Source organism: Cyrtonyx montezumae, unplaced genomic scaffold, assembly GCF_038088225.1.
Source record: "Cyrtonyx montezumae isolate F1298 unplaced genomic scaffold, pur_monq_1.0 scaffold_0, whole genome shotgun sequence".
Classification (NCBI taxonomy): Eukaryota; Metazoa; Chordata; class Aves; order Galliformes; family Odontophoridae; genus Cyrtonyx; species Cyrtonyx montezumae.
The window spans coordinates 34,818,758-34,836,938 of record NW_027071824.1 but is presented as its reverse complement, the minus strand read 5'-3'; the positions used below and the strand labels follow the sequence as shown (position 1 = coordinate 34,836,938).

General features: G+C 35.9%; 1 protein-coding gene across 1 annotated transcript in view; it reads left to right on the top strand.

Annotated features, from left to right (window-relative positions):
* SYNE1 (spectrin repeat containing nuclear envelope protein 1) overlaps positions 1 to 18,181 on the top strand; it is a 276,072-nt gene that overhangs the window by 149,574 nt on the left and 108,317 nt on the right. The window contains exons 68-81 of the mRNA XM_065732123.1: positions 551 to 877; positions 2,172 to 2,324; positions 3,334 to 3,501; positions 4,390 to 4,566; positions 5,425 to 5,571; positions 7,203 to 7,328; positions 8,732 to 8,908; positions 10,633 to 10,898; positions 11,538 to 13,698; positions 14,143 to 14,480; positions 15,079 to 15,223; positions 15,700 to 15,918; positions 16,793 to 17,055; positions 17,925 to 18,090. Of these exons, the coding sequence (XP_065588195.1) occupies positions 551 to 877; positions 2,172 to 2,324; positions 3,334 to 3,501; positions 4,390 to 4,566; positions 5,425 to 5,571; positions 7,203 to 7,328; positions 8,732 to 8,908; positions 10,633 to 10,898; positions 11,538 to 13,698; positions 14,143 to 14,480; positions 15,079 to 15,223; positions 15,700 to 15,918; positions 16,793 to 17,055; positions 17,925 to 18,090 (4,833 nt within the window). The remainder of the gene's footprint in view (positions 1 to 550; positions 878 to 2,171; positions 2,325 to 3,333; positions 3,502 to 4,389; positions 4,567 to 5,424; positions 5,572 to 7,202; positions 7,329 to 8,731; positions 8,909 to 10,632; positions 10,899 to 11,537; positions 13,699 to 14,142; positions 14,481 to 15,078; positions 15,224 to 15,699; positions 15,919 to 16,792; positions 17,056 to 17,924; positions 18,091 to 18,181) is intronic.

Genomic DNA, 18,181 nt, shown 5'->3' with positions numbered 1-18,181 from the left:
TAGTCTTAAATAATACCGTCTTTCCATAAGGCACATTTCTGTATATTTTGTTTCAGTTTAAGGCTTCCAATACATTTCCCTCCCAACTCATCCTGTCATATAAATTTTAAACCAGTAAGTACTGTGGCAAGAATTACTTCCTCTTTCTCGTCATTGAAATAACTCTGCAGTAAAGCTTGTATTTCATCTCAGAGTTGTAAATGAGTTTTTCTTATTTCCTCTAGCTTAAACATAACGTATTAAGAGAAAATTTGCATCCATTTCAGAATTTTAAGTACGAACCATCTCCTTATAGATCTGACTTTTGTTGTTTATTCTCACAAGTCCAGTGAAGAGCTTTTTTTTTTTTTTCTGCTTCCTTTTTATCACACCTTAACACCAGGTAATTTTGTAATGAAAGGACCGTTTGATTTCACTAACTATTCCTAGTGTTCTTAAAAAGCAACAATCAAACCCAAACAACTGTTATCCTCTAACTGGTAATAGAATTGCAAGGAATAAAAGAGAAAAAAGTTTGTGTAAATTTTCTCTTAACTAATTTTCTTCATAGCTGCTGTTGAGTGATATGGACATAGGCCACAGTTTACTGAAATCTGCTCGTGAGAAGGGGGAGCGAGCTATAAAGTACATGGAAGAAAATGATGTTGACTGCTTAAGAAAAGAAATTGGAGATCACGTGGAACAGCTTGAAGATTTAGCTGGCTTAATCAGGAAAGAGCACGTAACTTCAGAGAAGTGTCTTCAGTTGGCAAAGGAGTTCTCAGACAAGTACAGGGCACAAACCCAGTGGCTCACAGAGTACCAAACCATGTTACGTACTCCAGTGGAGCCAAAGTGTGAACTCTATGAGAAAAAGGCCCAACTGTCCAAATACAAGGTAAAAAGTGATTGTATTGTTGTACTATTCAATGAATTTTGACCTAGAGACTTAGGAGACTTACAGTAAATCTGATGCAAATGTCTGCTCAAGTTTCCTCAATAGATTTATCCCTCTGATCTGTATCAGCAGCATCAGTGTGAAAACACGCATGATTCGATGCCTGAATTAGAATGAGTACATAGATTTGCACTGACAGTGTTTTAATAGTGCTTCCACGTTTGATAATTATACTCTTAACAGCACACGTGAGTTCCATTGGTATCAGCAGAGTTAACTTTCTTTTAAGCAAGGATGAAAATTAATTCTTCTTTATTCTTTGCAGATATTGCTTCTGTCAGCATTAGTTTAATCAGCTGTTTGGTTAAAGTTGGTGGTCTCAGCTCAACTGACATCCAGGACAATCAGCTTCCATGGCCTCCTCTGTTTTTAGTTTGCATTTTAATGAAACTTCTTCCCCTCCCCCCCACCCCTCCCAACCAAAGAAAATAATTAACAAAATAAGTGCAAAATATTTGTTGCCTCTCTTAGTAATACTTTTGTGAAATACTCCAAGATTCCAGATGATTAGTTATATGTATACTGGGTCTGGCTGGGATGGAGCTAACTTTCCTCACTTTAGTCTTTACAGTTCTGTTCTTGATACTTATAGCTAAAACATTTTTGATAGCTGCACTGATGTTTTTGCTGTTGCTGAGCAGTACTTGTACAGCATCAAGGCTTTATCTTTTTTCTCCTGCTTATTCCCCCATCCTCCAAGCTTAAATACTCAAAATCATATGGTACATCTGTGTGCTTCTTTGAGGAGCTAGTGTTTCACTATTACTTGATTCTGCCATGTACCATACTGTCTGATCTAGGGATAGAAGAGTGGTATAACAGGAACACAAACTAGGTACACCAAGACCAGTTTTATGCACTCATCTGAATTGTTATCTCTTTATGGGGAGAGATTTAGCAATATCTTATTGCTCACCTGCTTGCAGAATTTGTTCCTCAGAGCAAGTTTTATCCTTAACACTTACCCTTTCAGACATATTAACTCTCCATCCTTTAGCAGACCCAGATTTTGAGCAATACTTCTAGACCCTCTCAATGGGAGAAATTGCTCTTAGATACCTGCAAAGCTGTTGTCTCAGGTCAAGGCTGAAAAACATAGTCCTGTAGTCATGTCAAAGCCTATCATTATAATACATAATGTGATAGAATGCTGTGCTTCAGATCAAAGGTAAATGAATGAAATAGATCTTCAGTGCTCAATACATATTTTACTATTTTTTTGCTTGTACCATAGTCTATACAGCAGACTATTTTGTCCCATGAGCCTTCAATAAAATCAGTTATCGAAAAGGGAGAAGCACTTTTTGATCTGGTGAATGACATTACTCTAAAGAGCAACATTCAAGACCTTCAGAGTGATTACCAGGAACTCTGCAGTGCAACAAAGGTAAAAAGAAATGAAGTTTCTTCCAAATTGCTTTATTTCTCCCCTTTTTAGGAAGTTAACTGCTTATTTCATAATGTATTGTTGCACCCTGGACACAGAGCCACTTATATTTAAGTATCTGTTTGTCTCTTGTTTCTGCTAAATCTCATGCAAACTTCATTTAATCTAGTTTTCATTAATAAATGGAAGTCATCAGAGAAAATGAACTACAAGGCAGATGCAATTTAATTCAGAAAAGGCAATATAAATCTAACATTGATTCATGAGTCCACATTTATATAGTGTTTTGAAAGACCTAATGCTTCTAAATACCTCCTGAATTATGAGTATGGCTGAAGCTTTTAATAGGTTTTACCCCTAGCAAAGATGCACTTGGCGAACCATGTTAGTACTTAAACTTGACCTAAGTTTCTTTAATTACCAATCCATCCATTCAGTAGCAGATTGTTATCCTCTGATTTGTACCACGAGATTATTATTATCTATCTTGCATTATATATATATTTGTTGAGCTAAATGCAGAAAATTTTATATTAAAAAATCTTTCTTTAAAAGAAAAATATGCTTAAAATCACATTTTATCTCAGTGTATTTATTCTCAGTTTGCATATTACAGTCACAGGCAATCTGTGCGTACAAATGCTATGAGCAGCAGGGTCTCTACTGCAGCATTTGTTTGGCCATGTGCAGTTTCTTAAACTGTCTGTAATAACTGTTTTGAACTGAAATTAAAGCCAATTGACAAGTGTTCCTCTTTTTAAAGGAGTGGGAGCCTCACAGTTTTCCTCAGCTTTCAAAGTCTGTTATTTTACTCTGAATAAAAAGCTACTCAGTACCACAGATTTTCTTCCTTCAGCTAAACTCTTCAGTATCTTTCTTAACTGTCCGATCATATGAGTCAGTCATGGGAATATGAATTTGGAAGATAACTCTCTTACTATACTTGCAAGGTCTTGGTATTTTGTTTTTGTTCTTAACTTATTTAATTTTCGTTGCTGTGAAATTGCAGGCATATGTTGAAACCTTGGAGGTGAGAGTAAAAGAGCATGAGGATTACAACAGTGATTTGCAGGAGGGAGAGAAGTGGTTATTACATATGTCTAGCAGGCTGGTTAGCCCTGACCTCATGGAGAGTAACAATCTTGAAGTAATCACTCAGCAGTTAGCCAACCACAAGGTGAGTTTGCTGCTTGGGTAAACTTTCTTCACCTGGTAAATTAACCTTGGTAATAAACCTGGTAAATAAACCTAAATTTACCTTGTAGCACTGTATTTTGGGTAAAATTGAACCTATACAGGAGCGTTTTCTACACTGCTATAATTCTATCTCAGATTCTTACTGAAAAGTTCTAGTAAACAGACCACAAAAGATGAACTTAGGTCATTTTACTCCCAAGGCATTTTTGGCTCTGATGCTTTTAAGAAAATAAATATTTTTTCTCAAGGTTTTTTTTTTTTTTTCCTTTTATTAGATAATAGCTCCCCTGATTTTATTCAAAGTATTGCTTTTGATATTAGATCCTCTCTCTCTCTTCATACATGTATTTTGAAACTGATATTCCAAGGGAAAATGTTGAAACCTTTTAACTCATAGTAATTAGCATATTACTCCTTAAGTAATCTCTTTGAGTAAACGTCTGTATCCACAAAATTTGATTTAAGGTTCTGCTGTGGAAGAGTTTATTGAATATGACATGATTCAGCATCAGATTTAGTCCTCAGTACTAGACACGAGAAGTTGGTAGATTTCTGGTTATAATACAACAAATGAAGTTTAAGGATGCTCTTCTGGGGGACATGAGCATATAAACTTTATAAATTCAGCAGTGTTACTGATGTTTCTGTAGAAAACCTACATACAATAGTTTATATGTTGCAAATGCATTCTAAGAGCTTGACTCTTACAATATACATTAGCTGAAAACCTTTTTCCAAAGCTGAAGAGGAAGACCATTTCAGAAAAAAAAAAGTAACTAGAATTTTAATAAACTCTTTAAAAGGCTGTGATGTAAAAAATATTTCAAATTTAAAATGTCTCTTCAAAAGTGTTTAACCTATTTCGTAGGCTATCATGGAAGAAATTGCAGGATTTGAAGACTGTTTGAACAACCTTAAGAGCAAAGGTGATTATTTGATCAATCAGTGCACAGAACATCTTCAAGCAAAATTTAAGCAAAATATACAAAGCCATCTTCAAGGAATGAGGGACAGCTATTCTGCCATATGTAGCACAGCCCAAAGGGTAAATCTTTTCAAAGATCTTTTAAATGCATTTTAATAATGGACATTATTAGTTCTGTAAATACTTGCTGATTCTTAAGTGGTAAAAACTCTACTGTTTTAAAATGAGCCTATAAATTACCAATATATCCTTTCATCATTATCATGCTGCAGATGAATTCCTTGTTATCTAAATGCTACCTTGGGACCAGCATTAACTATCTGTGTATTAGTAGACTGTGAATAGATGACAGTATATTCTGAATAGTCACAGCCAAGAAAATAGAGACATTCCTCATTCCAAAACTAGGGAGAAAATTACAAAGATACATAAATAACTGCTCTTAATTATGTGCTAAGAAATACTGTCTCCTAGTAAAACCAGAATATGCAGTTAAGAAGGGCTAGTTGGGTGATTTTGTTAATCTGTTAATCTGATTAGGAGATCAGACCAGCATAGTTTCAGACAGAAAGAAAGGGAGAAACAGCAAGAAGAGAGATAAAGAAATAAAAGAAACAAACAAAAAAGAAATAAAATCTTAATAGTCAGAAAGAATTGTAGAGGTAGGTAAAACCTAATAATAGATCAATAACAAAAATGATGAAGAAGGATTAGAGAAAATGCTCTTCATTTTCACCTCTGTTTTCTCTTTCCAGAAGCCATGCCTTCCACAAATCCACAAATGATCAAGGGCTCATGATGAGCTTTCATCTGGTACTCCTATGTACAAGAGCTAAAATATCTCCAATTTTAACCATTCTTTTATTTATTTATTTATTTACTTGCTTATTACTTTTTCTCCTGCAGTTAGCAAGGTGTGGGAAGAGAGCCAATAGTGATGTTTGAAAATGTAATGAACTTCCAAAATGTTTATTTTAGATGTACCAGAGTTTGGAACATGAGCTCCAGAAGCATGTCAATCATCAAGATACCCTCCAACAGTGCCAGACTTGGCTCTCTACAGTACAGTCAGCACTAAAGCCAAGTACCTGGACACCTTTCAGCCTGGCAGATGCAGTTAAGCAGGTAAAAGTTCAGTGCCTAAAAATGCTCAGTTATCCTTATTGAGGTGATTTCAGGTAAGAGCTTTACATTATTAGAAATGGGGTACTTTCTCTAGCCTCCTCAGAGTTCTCTTTATCTTGATTGTTTATTCCCATCTGCAGTATCTTGAGGAGAAAAAAAAAACATAGGTGAAGAATCACACAGGGTTTTTGTTAGCTCTGCTTAATGCTTAGAAATGTGTTATTTGAAAACTTTTGATTAATTAGATAACCAGACTCAGATATTCTGTGTCTGTGTTTAGCAGTCTTTCTGCTTTCCATTCTGTCTTCCTACTAATGTTCCTATATGACATCTGGTTTCATAGTTCCATGGACACAGGGTGTGTTATCAGGCAAACAAAACAAGCTTTCAGTCTGAGGATAGTACTGCTTCCAGCTCACATTAGTCATTACGGAAGGCTTCTTTGTTTCCTGATTATTTCTAGTAACAGTCTGACTTGTACATTGTTTTCAAATTAAACTGGATTGATACTAAAAATGCTGAAATTTGGGGTTTTGTCATCCACCATGTGGCTTAATTAAGACCTTGAAATACTACAGATTTTAATTGTCCCTTCCTCTACTTCTTTATCTGCTCACCTTTGAGAAGAAATTTGCTGTCTTTTTGATACTATTCCCACCTGTCCTACTCCTTAAATTAATGGGAGACAGCACTTAACTTCTCTTTTTTAGGCTGGGCAAATTCAGGTCCGTCAGACCTGTCCAAGTGCCATGTGCTACAGCCTTTTATACCCCAGCCCTCTGCTGCATTTGCACCAGTTTGCCAGTGTTTCTTCTGTGGAGGAAGGGGGAAACTGGACCCAATGCACCAGGCACAGCCTGATAAGTGTAAATGTAGAAGAATAATCCCTTCCATCAGCCTGCTCTCTGCTTTCTTGCTAATTCAGTAATTCAGGGTTGTCACAAGGGCACACTGCTGCAATGTAACTTGTCTGCAAGAAGCCACTACTGGCCCTCTGGGTTAGGTTGTCACACAGCTTCTTCCATGGGACTCTAGGAGATACAGTTAAGTTCAACTTCTCAGATACTGATACTGCCATTTTCACGTGAGATGAGGATAGTCTTCATACAGAGAGATGAGCATCTATGGACAATGTCAACAGGAAGAACCTTCAGTAGTATAGCATTATCACAAGTGATCAATCATAGAAGGAGAGGTTGGGAAGGATTCAGAGGATGTGGAGAAAGCATGTTGTGCCTCTGGGTTGGATCCTCCATGCAGAGGATGCTGGAGAACTTAATAGGTATAGGCAGCATGGTGATTTATAAATCAGATAAAGTACTGCTTCCCATTCAGCTTGGGAAATTAAGTCACCTTTTATAAAATTTATCCCTATTAAACATAATTACTCATGATTACATAAGCTGAATAATGTATATGACACTGAATGCTTTGCTATGTGGATGATGATAATCGAGATTTTAAGAGTTACTCTTTTCTGCATTTTTTATATTTTCTAGTTAAATAGTGCAAGTATACATTTCATCTCTTTGAAGTAATGAGCTAAATTAAAAACACTCTAAAACACATGATTTTAAAAAAGTATGATTGATTCCACAGTCTGAGTTTATTTGGGGATTGTCTTCCTTCAGGTGAAACATTTCCGGGCTCTGCAGGAACAGGCGAATACATATTTGGATCTTTTGTGCTCCATGTGTGATCTGTCAGATGCCACAGTGAAGAGTACAGCAACAAATATTCAACAAACAAAACAAATGGTACAAGATAACCACAAGAAACAGCTTTTAATCTTATTTAGAGCTTTAACTGCTTTGATCTGTCCTCTTTTAAAAGGTCATATTGGGTAATAGTTTGAAGAAGAGTGTTCTTACTTTCAGCTTCTGTACTTCATTTAGAAACAGGTTTTTTTCCCTCTCTTTCTCTCCTTATTATTATTTTTTAGTAAAATTGACATAAAGCTATTTTGGTAGTAATATAAAGGGCAAAGTATCAAAAATGCACTGAAGCAGTGTTATGAGGTCCCATAGATAACATCCAAATCGTCCAAACTGCTTTCATAAAACAAAATTCAGTTTGTTTTCTTGTTGTTAAATCTTATATAGATTAAATGTACTATTCATTCAGAAGTAGACTGGTATTTATTTGGATATGATAATATATTCATTATAATAATAATTTTTATCATAGTTCAATTCAGAAATCTATGTATTTTATACAGAGTTTATGAATTTACAGAAGTGCACCTAAATTTTAAGCTTCAAAGTACCTTAGTTTTAAAATAAAATCACGTTATTAAAAAACTATATTATTGGGATTCCAATTTTTAAAGTATGAAAATTTATTTCACATATGCACATACACACATGCACGTACACACACAGATTTTCTTGAACTACTTATATTCAGAGTAAAAATCTAATAAATACAGTACCAGCATTCCATAACAGAGAAGAAAATTGTTCAAATCCAAGTAGTTTGTTGTCAATAAGGCTGTCCAAATAATGAATAGCTAAAAGAACTACAAGAATATGATTTTGCTTTTGTGAATATAGCAGTGGAAAGCATTTAAGAAATCATAGCCGTGGCAGTACTGAAATATATTAAACTGATTGAAAGTCTAAACCTTAAAGACTTCCTACGTGTGTTTGGAGTAAAAGAAGCTTTGTGACTATTGGCATAAGATGATTAATGGGCTCAAGTCTGATAAGCATTGTTCTTATTGGCATTTTACAAAAGGCATATAGACAAAGTAACTGGATTAGATAAATAAAGTGTTTTTTGTTTTCTTGATAATTGCAAAAGGTATATAGGGCACCGTCTACTAGTAATCTTGGCATGCAATCGGCTGCAGTAAATTAAACAGCTAATTCAAGTTTTAACAAAAGACTTAGAACACTGAAAACACACATACAAGTATATTTGCTTTGCTCAATGGTCATTTTTCCTAACAGCTTTCCCTGTGTATGACTGAGTTTTATAGCTTTTGAAGATTGAGTTTCATTGTGGATAATATTAGCCTCTTTAGAATCTAGTCAAGGAATTTGCTGTGAGTACAGTATTGCGCTTGAAGAAAGACTGGTATTCATCCTCCAGTCTCCAAATTTATCTGCATCAAAGCAATCCTACTCCTTTTTTTTTTTCTTTTATCCTTTTCTGCCAGATTGAACAGCAGATAATGAACTCACAGTATTTGGCTCAAGGTTGGGAAGAGATAAAACAAATGAAGGCTGAGCTCTGGATATATTTCCAGGATGCAGATCAACAGCTACAGAATTTGAAAAGGAGACGCGCAGAGTTGGAACTAAACATTGCCCAGAACATGGTACTCCAACTTAAGGTAAGATGATTTCAAGGTAAGAACAGAATGTAAGGTAGAAGTTCGTCTGATAGTTCATATAATTGCAGTGAAAATATTGCATATGATCGCTAGTATGTTCTAAGCAAGAACACAAAAGAGAGAGGAAAGTGAGTTTCTTTATCGGTACTACAGTTTGACGTAGAGAGCAAAACAGAATACTATGTTATTTTTCTGGTGTTTTTTTTTTTTTCTGTTGTGATTTTCTTTTTTTTTTTTGTCTTAAACAGCATATAGTCTTCAGCATACTGTTTTACCTTCACTTTTAATAGGCTAATTGCTGACTGTAATGAATCTGAAGATAATATCTGCAGCTTGTGCTTACTAAGTTATTTGATTCCAGTACTTAGAAGTTAACTAGATCTGTTTCAAAATCAATCTAGGATATCATTCAATTTTGCTGGAATCTGAAAAGCACTGAAGAAGAGACATGATAGATAGCCACATTAATTTACTCTTTGTAGTGAGATATACGACTTCAGATCCTCACTCATTCATTTACAGAACAGATAATTTCCATGGCTATTCTGCACACATTTCAAACATTAAAATGACAAGAAGAAAGAGGAAAACAAATTAATTTTTTGATATGTAGTTAAAAACTTGGATTTTGCATTTTTAGACTACATTTTTCATGTGTTCTTTACTGATGTGCCAGGAATCAGGTGAAAACTAAGCTTCCCTTCCTGTCCTAAAGAAGTGTTTGAACAAAGTCATAACCTATTAAAATACCTCTGCACAATGTTGACTAAGTGCTGCTACAATAGGAGGAGTCAGTAAAGAGACGGAAGTCTGAATTTTTTACTATTTTAGTTGGTATCATAGTGGATGGCAGACACTAGTTGTAATGTCAGAAATTGATGAATCTGTATTTTTCCCTTTTATTTGCCCTAGTGTAGGAAAATGCCTAGCTCTATTCAAGGGAGTCACAAAGAAAGAAGTGGAGGTGGACAGTAGTATCTCTTTTCCAGAACTCCTCAATTCCTCAGTGAAAATTTATCAACCCACCAAAGTGCTGGAGCTGAATGTGTTTTATTAGTTACAGTTATTGGAACTGGAATTTGGGAAAAGATTATATTTACTCCCAACAGTGTATAAATGACAAAGAATATCTGGTTGATTTTTGTTGTCCATATATTCTGTATTTTCATATGGAGTTATCTGTGACTTCTTGTTAAAAAAAAATGTATATGTAGATGAGCTAATTTGTCTAGCAGAGTGTTTTAATTCAAATTTTAATTTAAGCAGTGATAATAGCTATTGAAGAAAGAGGAACAAAACAAAGTATGGATGTTGGAGTGAATGACTTACAGACTCTGTTTCCTATTTTTAGTCTCTAATAAGAAATGAAAGAAATGAGGTAGAAACACTACTGGTCAAATGAATTCTCATGAAATTACAGTAATCTTGTATGTTACAATGTAGGTGGAAGAAGTGCCAGCCTGGGAGCCTGGCTGGCAAATTGTGACTTCTTTGTGACTTCCTTTCATCACTGGTGACTGCTCTGGTTTGTTGTCCTTACCTGAGAAGATGGAGAGAAATCTTGGTAGTGTGGAGAGGGCACTTTTTCCAATTAATGTTTGTGCAACATTTACCTGGGCAGATAATTAGTACTAAAACAATATATTTATTTCTGAGTTTTTATTTGAACTCCACTGTATTGTTTATAGTGTCACCATATTGGTTTTGCTTTGTATCTCCTTCAGGAATTCAGTCAGAAGTTACAGTCTAAGCAGTCAGCTCTTACTTCAGTGACTGAGAAGATAAACAAACTAACCCAAGGACAGGAATCACCTGAACACAAGGAAATGGGACAGTTGAGCAACCAGTGGCTGGATCTCTGCCTTCAAGCACACAGTTTGCTCATACAGAGGGAGGAAGATCTGCAGAGGACAGTGGATTATCATGATCGTATAAATGTAGTTGAAGTTTTCTTGGAAAAGCTCACAAAAGAGTGGGACAACTTGGCTAGGTAAAACAAGGGGTAGCAAGGAGTACATATACACAGAAAGTGGTTTACAAGATGTCTCTAAGTAGATCTGCTAAAAATCAATTTTCCCATGCTTAATTAAAAGCAGGCCTCCCTTATTATTTATAGCATAATTCCTTGTATTGAAATAAAGAGCTGCATCTTCCATCTTTGTCTTTAAGATCCCATGTTGGGGTATAGCATTTTCTGATACATCAGACATTTTTATTGTTTGAACATTTTGTTTTTTTTTTTTTTCTTGTCAGTGCTTTATTTATTAAACTATTGCATTAAAGCTTAGGTACTCCTACTGAATTATTGCAGATGCTTTTTACTCATGTTTAAAATAGACACACAGGATGTGCGTAAAATTGTTGTGTGTAAAATTGAGTCTACTACTGCTGCTATTACTTGAGGTATTGATGACGTATTGCAAATGAAAGAAAAGAATAAAATATGTTAAACTTTTTACTTTATATTTGAGACTGATATCTTCAAATGAATTTGAAAATTGCAGGTATTTGTATCATATTGATTTCAGGATGGCTTATAATTCATCATCGCCTCTTTTAAAACTGTCCTGAGATAGAATCAGGACAGTTGGTTAATGATTAATTTCTGTCTTCTCCATTTTGATAACAGATCTGATGCTGAAAGCACAAATGCTCACCTTGAAGCTTTGCAAAAATTGGCACTAACGCTACAGGAGAGGAGATTTGCTCTGGAAGATTTGAAAGATCAGAAACAGAAGATTGTGGAACATCTGAATCTTGATGACAAAGAGTTAGTAAAGGAGCAATTTGGTCATTTTGAGCAACGCTGGACTCAACTGGAGGAACTTGTGAAAAAAAAAATTCAGACTTCTGTTGCAACCTTAGAAGAGCTTAGTTTGGTTCATTCCAAATTTCAGGAACTTATGGAATGGGCAGAAGAGCAGCAACCTAGTATCTCAGAGGCTCTTAAACACAGCCCACCTCCAGATTTGGCTCAGAGTCTTCTCATGGATCATCTTAATATTTGTAGTGAGCTTGAAACCAAACAGCTTGTTCTGAAGACACTGTTGAAAGATGCTGAGAGGGTGATGACCAGCTTAGGACTCAATGAAAGACAGGAGCTGCAGAAAGCACTTTCTGATGCACAGCATCATGTAGATTGTCTTAGTGATCTGGTTGGCCAGAGGAGAAAGCACCTGAATAAAGCACTGTCTGAAAAAACACAGTTTCTCATGGCAGTCTTTCAGGCTACCAACCAAATTCATCAACATGAGAGGAAGGTGACATTTCCAGATCATATCTGTCTGTTGCCAGAAGATGTGAGCAAACAGATTAGGACTTGTAAGAATGCCCAAGCTAGCCTGAAGGCCTATCAAAATGAAGTCACTGGGCTGTGGGCTCAAGGGAGGGATTTAATGAAAGAATCATCAGAACAAGAAAAGAGTGAAGTATTAGGTAAACTGCAAGAACTACAGAATATATATGACTCTGTTTTACAAAAGTGTGCCCAGAGACTGTTAGAGCTGGAGAAAAATATAGTTTCCAGGAAATACTTCAAAGAAGATTTGGATAAGGCTTGCCATTGGCTAAAGCAAGCTGATATTGTCACATTCCCAGAAATTAATGTAATGAATAGTAACTCTGAATTGTATACCCAGATGTCCAAATATCAACAGATACTTGAGCAGTCTCCAGAATATGAAAATCTCCTACTTGCTCTGCAGAGAGATGGCCAAGAAATCCTATCATCACTTAATGAAGTGGATCATTCTTATCTGGATGAAAAACTTAATATTCTCCCTCAGCAATTCAACACTGTCACTGCTCTGGCAAAAGATAAATTCTATAAAGTTCAGGAAGCAATTTATGCTAGAAAAGAATATACGTCTTTGATTGAGTTGACTACTAAAGCCTTGACGGAGCTAAGTGATCAGTTTATTAATATGGACAAAGCTCCAGCTGCTGTTTCAGCCAAAGAAGTTGTGTCACTCCAGCAGGCCTACAGAGACCTCCTAAGTGAAGTGATGAGCCTTAATGCAGCAGTGGATGAACTAAACCAGAAGAAGGAAGCCTTTCGAAGCACCGGCCAGCCATGGCAACCAGATGAGATGTTAAAACTTGTCACATTATATCACAAGCTGAAGAGGCAAATAGAACAGAAAATCAACTTGTTAGAAGACACAATAGAAGCATGTCAAGAACATGAGAAAATGTGTACGCAGCTTGAGGCACAGTTAGAAGCAGTGAAAAATGAACAAGTTAAGGTAAATGAAGAAATGCTCCCAATAGAAGAAAAATTGAAAATATACCATTCTCTGGTGGGCAGCTTGCAGGATTCAGGGAGTCTTCTGAAGCGAATTACTGAGCTTTTAGAAACTCTCTCTCCCCAGCTTGATCCATCTGCACGTGAAACAACAAATCATCAAGTGCTGTCCTGGCAAGACAAACTAAAAAATTTGCATGCTGCCATTGGTGACACAGTGATGGACTGTGAGAACAGACTTGTGCAAAGCATAGACTTCCAGACAGAAATCTGCCGCTCGCTTGACTGGCTGAGATGGGTGAAAACAGAGCTCAATATAAAATTAAGTTTGGACATAAAACTGCAAAGCATCCAAGAAGAAGTCCGAAAGGTTCAGATACATCAGGAAGAAGTACAGTCAAGCCTGAGAGTAATGAGTGCACTGAGCAATAAAGAGAAAGAGAGATATATGAAAGCAAAAGAACTGATACCTGCTGATCTGGAAAACACTCTTGCTGAGTTGACTGAACTAGATGGTGAAGTTCAAGAAGCTATACATGTGAGACAGGTTAGTGAATACTCATCGTCATTAGTTTCTTATTCATGAGGGTGAAAAATGTAGCTTGGAGGCTTGATGTTTGTAATCTCCATGAAAGGATTGACGTTACATTGGCCTATGTACTTATACACAGAAGTGCAAGTTCACTCAAAACCTACTTCCACCTGATCTTCCCAGACCTGCATCTTAGATGTAGAACAAGGAAAAGAAAGCAAGCCTCTCCATGGCATTCAGCTCATCCATGGCAAGCATGTTGTGCAGCATAGCAGGGAATTGCAGTGTGTGAGGGAGGTCTGCAATCAAAGGAACCCCAGGGTGAGGAGGGCGATATTGGAAGCTACCAGGAGTCCTCAGCCCTTGTGAGAGTGACTTAGGAAGTGTGTGCAGGGCCAGGACAAATTTGTTTTGTGAACTTTTGTCTGTTACTCTGTTTAATTTTCACTTTTATTTCAGGCTACCTTGGATAAATTATATAGCCTTTGCCAAAGATACTACCAAGTGATTCAGATAACAAATGACTGGCTTGAGGATGCTCAGGAGTTTCTGCATTTAACAAAAAACGGTCTTGATGTTGAGAACTCGGAGGGGAACCTACGGAGCCACATTGAATTTTTCAGTACAGAAAGTCAGTTCAGTAATAATTTGAAGGAGTTACAGGGCCTGGTGTCTGAGCTGGAGCCCTTTATCCATGCCACAGCAAGAGAGCAGCTCTTGCAGAATCTAGCTTCATTGGAAGAAAAAGGCAAAGGGACCAAGCAGGAAGCCAAAACTCAGCATGATTTGTTGCAAAGGTATAGTTTGTTGGGTTTTTTTCTTTCATTTTGTTAGTGATTTTTTTTTCATTGTGTTAATGATGAAAGAAACAGATCCCAACACTTCATTAGTTCTGTAAAATGTTTTATTGATGACAGAAGTAGAGACTAGGATTTAGAACTCTTTGACTCTGATATCTTCTCTAACATTGACTAGAGATGTGATCCTGAGGAAGATATGATAAATTTATAAAAGCTTGGAATAACAAGAAGTTAAATAGAGAATGGTTACATATTGGAGGAGGAGCAAATGAAATTGAAGTAGACGTTTTGAACTATGAGGAAACACCATTTTAACCCCCATTACTGTGTTACTTATTAATCCAGAATGTTCTGGGTGCCAGAAGTTTGTATTGATTTGAAACACAATGTAGACAAAGTCACTGAGGAAAAGTTCATCAAAGGCTATTAAATGCAAATCTATGGGTACGGTTTTTGGTTATCTTTGAGGTGCAGTTGAAAATCAACAGCATATACTTCTGTATGTGTGCTCTTTCCCAGTAGTCTTCCTTTTTCTTGTAAAACAATGGTTTTATATTACATTAAATTGTTCTTTCTGATGCTGCATTTGTTTAAGGTGTGCTTCTGAGTGGCAGGAATATCAAACAGCACGACAAAAGGTCATTGAAGTGATGAATGAGGCTGAGAAAAAATTATCTGAATTCTCAGTAGCTAAAGCAGCTTCTTCTCATGAAGCAGAAGAGAAATTGCTGACACATAAGGTAAGGAGCTAAAAATTATATGAAATCATTTTCCTTCAGTTAAAAAATTAATGTGTTTTATGGAGGTCCTGACCCATGAAAACCTGAAGCTAGGTTTAGACTCCAGATTCTATTAGACTCTAATAGGAGAGGTTACAGTCTTTGCTACAAGAAGGTTCCTGAATAGATATTTCCTATCCTTTTGAGGCATTGGTAAGGAATAGAAAATCTGATTACACCAAATTTCAGCTGCTTCCAGAGTTTTCCATTTTGGAGCAAGTCCCTCAAATCATTATAGCTAATATGTTATATATGCAAAATAAAGTGGAACTTAACCAAGTCACTTGAAACAGGGTACATTTTTTTTATCTACAATGGACGGAAGTGGTTCATCTGCCTACAAGTGTGTTGAACAGTTACATATTGTGTTGTTAAAAAATAGAAAAACGTAATGTCCTTTGTTTTTTATTTATTTATTTATTTATTTGCTTTTTCAGACTCTTGTGTCTGTAGTGAATTCTTTCCACGGAAAGATCACAACTCTAGAAGAAAAGGCTTCACAGCTGGAAAAAGTTAGCAATGATGCCAGCAAGGCAACTGTAAATAGATCAATGACAACAGTGTGGCAGCGTTGGACCCGCCTCCGGAATGTAGCCCAAGAACAAGAGAAAATTTTGGAAGATGCAGTACAGGAATGGAAGGGGTTTAATGATAAGGTAACTTCTGGTCTTGGTAATTCCTCTGTTTCTAACTGTGTATACGATTTTGTACTGGCCTTCACAAACACTGAGAACAGATTATAACAAAGTCTTGTGCAACAAATGAGACAACTTTATTTATAAGAAATTCATGATGGAGAAAGAGCAGGAATCACAGTCATTTTTCTTGGTTCACCAAAAAGAAAAACTTCACCATAAAGACCTACGTTTAGAATCACTGCATCCTCCAACACTTGCTCCGTTCTTTTATATGGGTACATGTATAGTAAATACAGTTGCTGTTTTTTTTTTTGACTTCTGATGGTTCTTCAAGATCTCTTCTTCCATGTTTCCCTTCCCTCAAAGGATTAAGTTGATCTCTTTCTTTTTTCCTTTTTTTTCTTCCTTTTTCTGAAGAGAATGAAGCTACTGATTTTGAGTACTGATATTTTTGCTTGTCACTGCTCTAGTCACATCACTCTTTTTTCCTAAAATCCTACTTGACTCTTTTTATCTGTTACTGTCCATTGTTTTATGCTCAGATTCCGAGCTCTTTGGGAATGAGGATCATTTTTTGTGTTAAATGTATGGCTCATGACAAACGGGTCTGTGGTGGAGTAAAGATCTAGGTCAATAAAGGCACTAAAGATAACAAATAATAAAGGTAATTAATAATAAAAAATAGGAGGAGCAACTCATCTCAACAGAAGAGACCTAGTGTAAAGTGATAGGCTACCTTGCTATAACTAGCAACATTAAAGGCACAGATTTAGATCTTTTATAGAGATGGTTGCACCAGCCACATACTACAAATATGGCATCCAAACATACAGCAAAATGCTTAGGATCATTTTGTATCTGTTGTAATGAGAAACTTTATCTCTTTGTGTAGATTCAGAAAGCTACTGTAGTGATAGATCAACTGCAAGATCGTTTACCGGAAAGCTCTGTAGAAAAAGCATCTAAAACAGAGCTCCTGGAACTCATGGATTACCACAGCAGCTTCCTTCTGGAAGTGGAGCACCAGCTATCATCTTTGGGTTTGCTCAAACAGCATGCTCTTAATATGCTTCAGGATGTGGAAATAAAGCCTCTGTCTCAGGAAGAAGTACCAGTCATGCAAGAAGTCAAAGCAATGCAAGATCGATGCTACAAGTAAGGCAGTTTTTTTATACAAGATTTGCTAGAAAAGTGGTAACTTAAAATTGATTCAGTAATAACAGTTCACTTACTATTTTTATTACAGAGTATGTACTTCTGGCTTTGCTTTAATGATAGGAATTTATGTAAGAATAACATAAACTACACTGGAGTTATAACTGATTTTAAAATCTTCTATTGCATCTCACCTTTAATGGTGACCTTTCAGTTTTTGTATTCTAAGTTTAGTTTGTCATTTGTTTCCCCTATTTAAAGCACTTCAGTTCAAAAAGTAGGCATATTTTAATTTTACAGCCAGATTTAGGGCATGGACAAATAGAACACATAATAAAATTATATCCTGTTATTATACAAATATTTATGTAAATCTAAAGTTTACCATGTAAAACTTAGTTTTATAGCTAAGGTTCAGGGTTTTAGATGATAGATATCCATATCTGAACCAGTTAATTCTTACTGCCTAATTAATAGTAATAGTATGGGTGAGTCTAAGCATTTCTTTCTGGCCTATTTTAGAGGTTTATTTTCAAATAGTGACAAATCATTCTAAATTATGCCCTAAAATTACCTGTTTCTTCCACTGACAATACAGACACACTGTGAAGGCGATGTAGGTGTCTGTACTATAAACATTGGCACTTATTCAGAAAAAAAATTATACATAGATGTCAAAATACATAACGCTGCTAATTAAAAGGGTTGAACTGAGGAATAATTGTGAGATGTGTCTGCTGCTCTAATAGGCTTGCTACACTGCTCTCTTTATTTTTAATTTGGGGCTATTAGTCATTCTTTTCATTATTCAGTACTTTTGACAAAGCAGTATGTTTAGATGTCATTCTTCATTGCTTCTGTTTCTAAAGTATGCAACAGAAAGTGAAAAAAAGTGTAAAGCTTGTGAAACAGGAGCTGAAAGAACGTGAGGAGGTTGAGGCACAAATAAATGTTGTAAAGACTTGGATCCAGGAAACAAAAGAATATTTATTAAATCCTGATGTGGATGTGGATACTCAACTTCAGGAGTTGAAGGTATATAAAATTTGTCAATTTCTAAATTACAGTGTTTCTAATGTATCTTCATATTCTAGTAGAGGGTATTAATCAGTTCCAAAACACCATC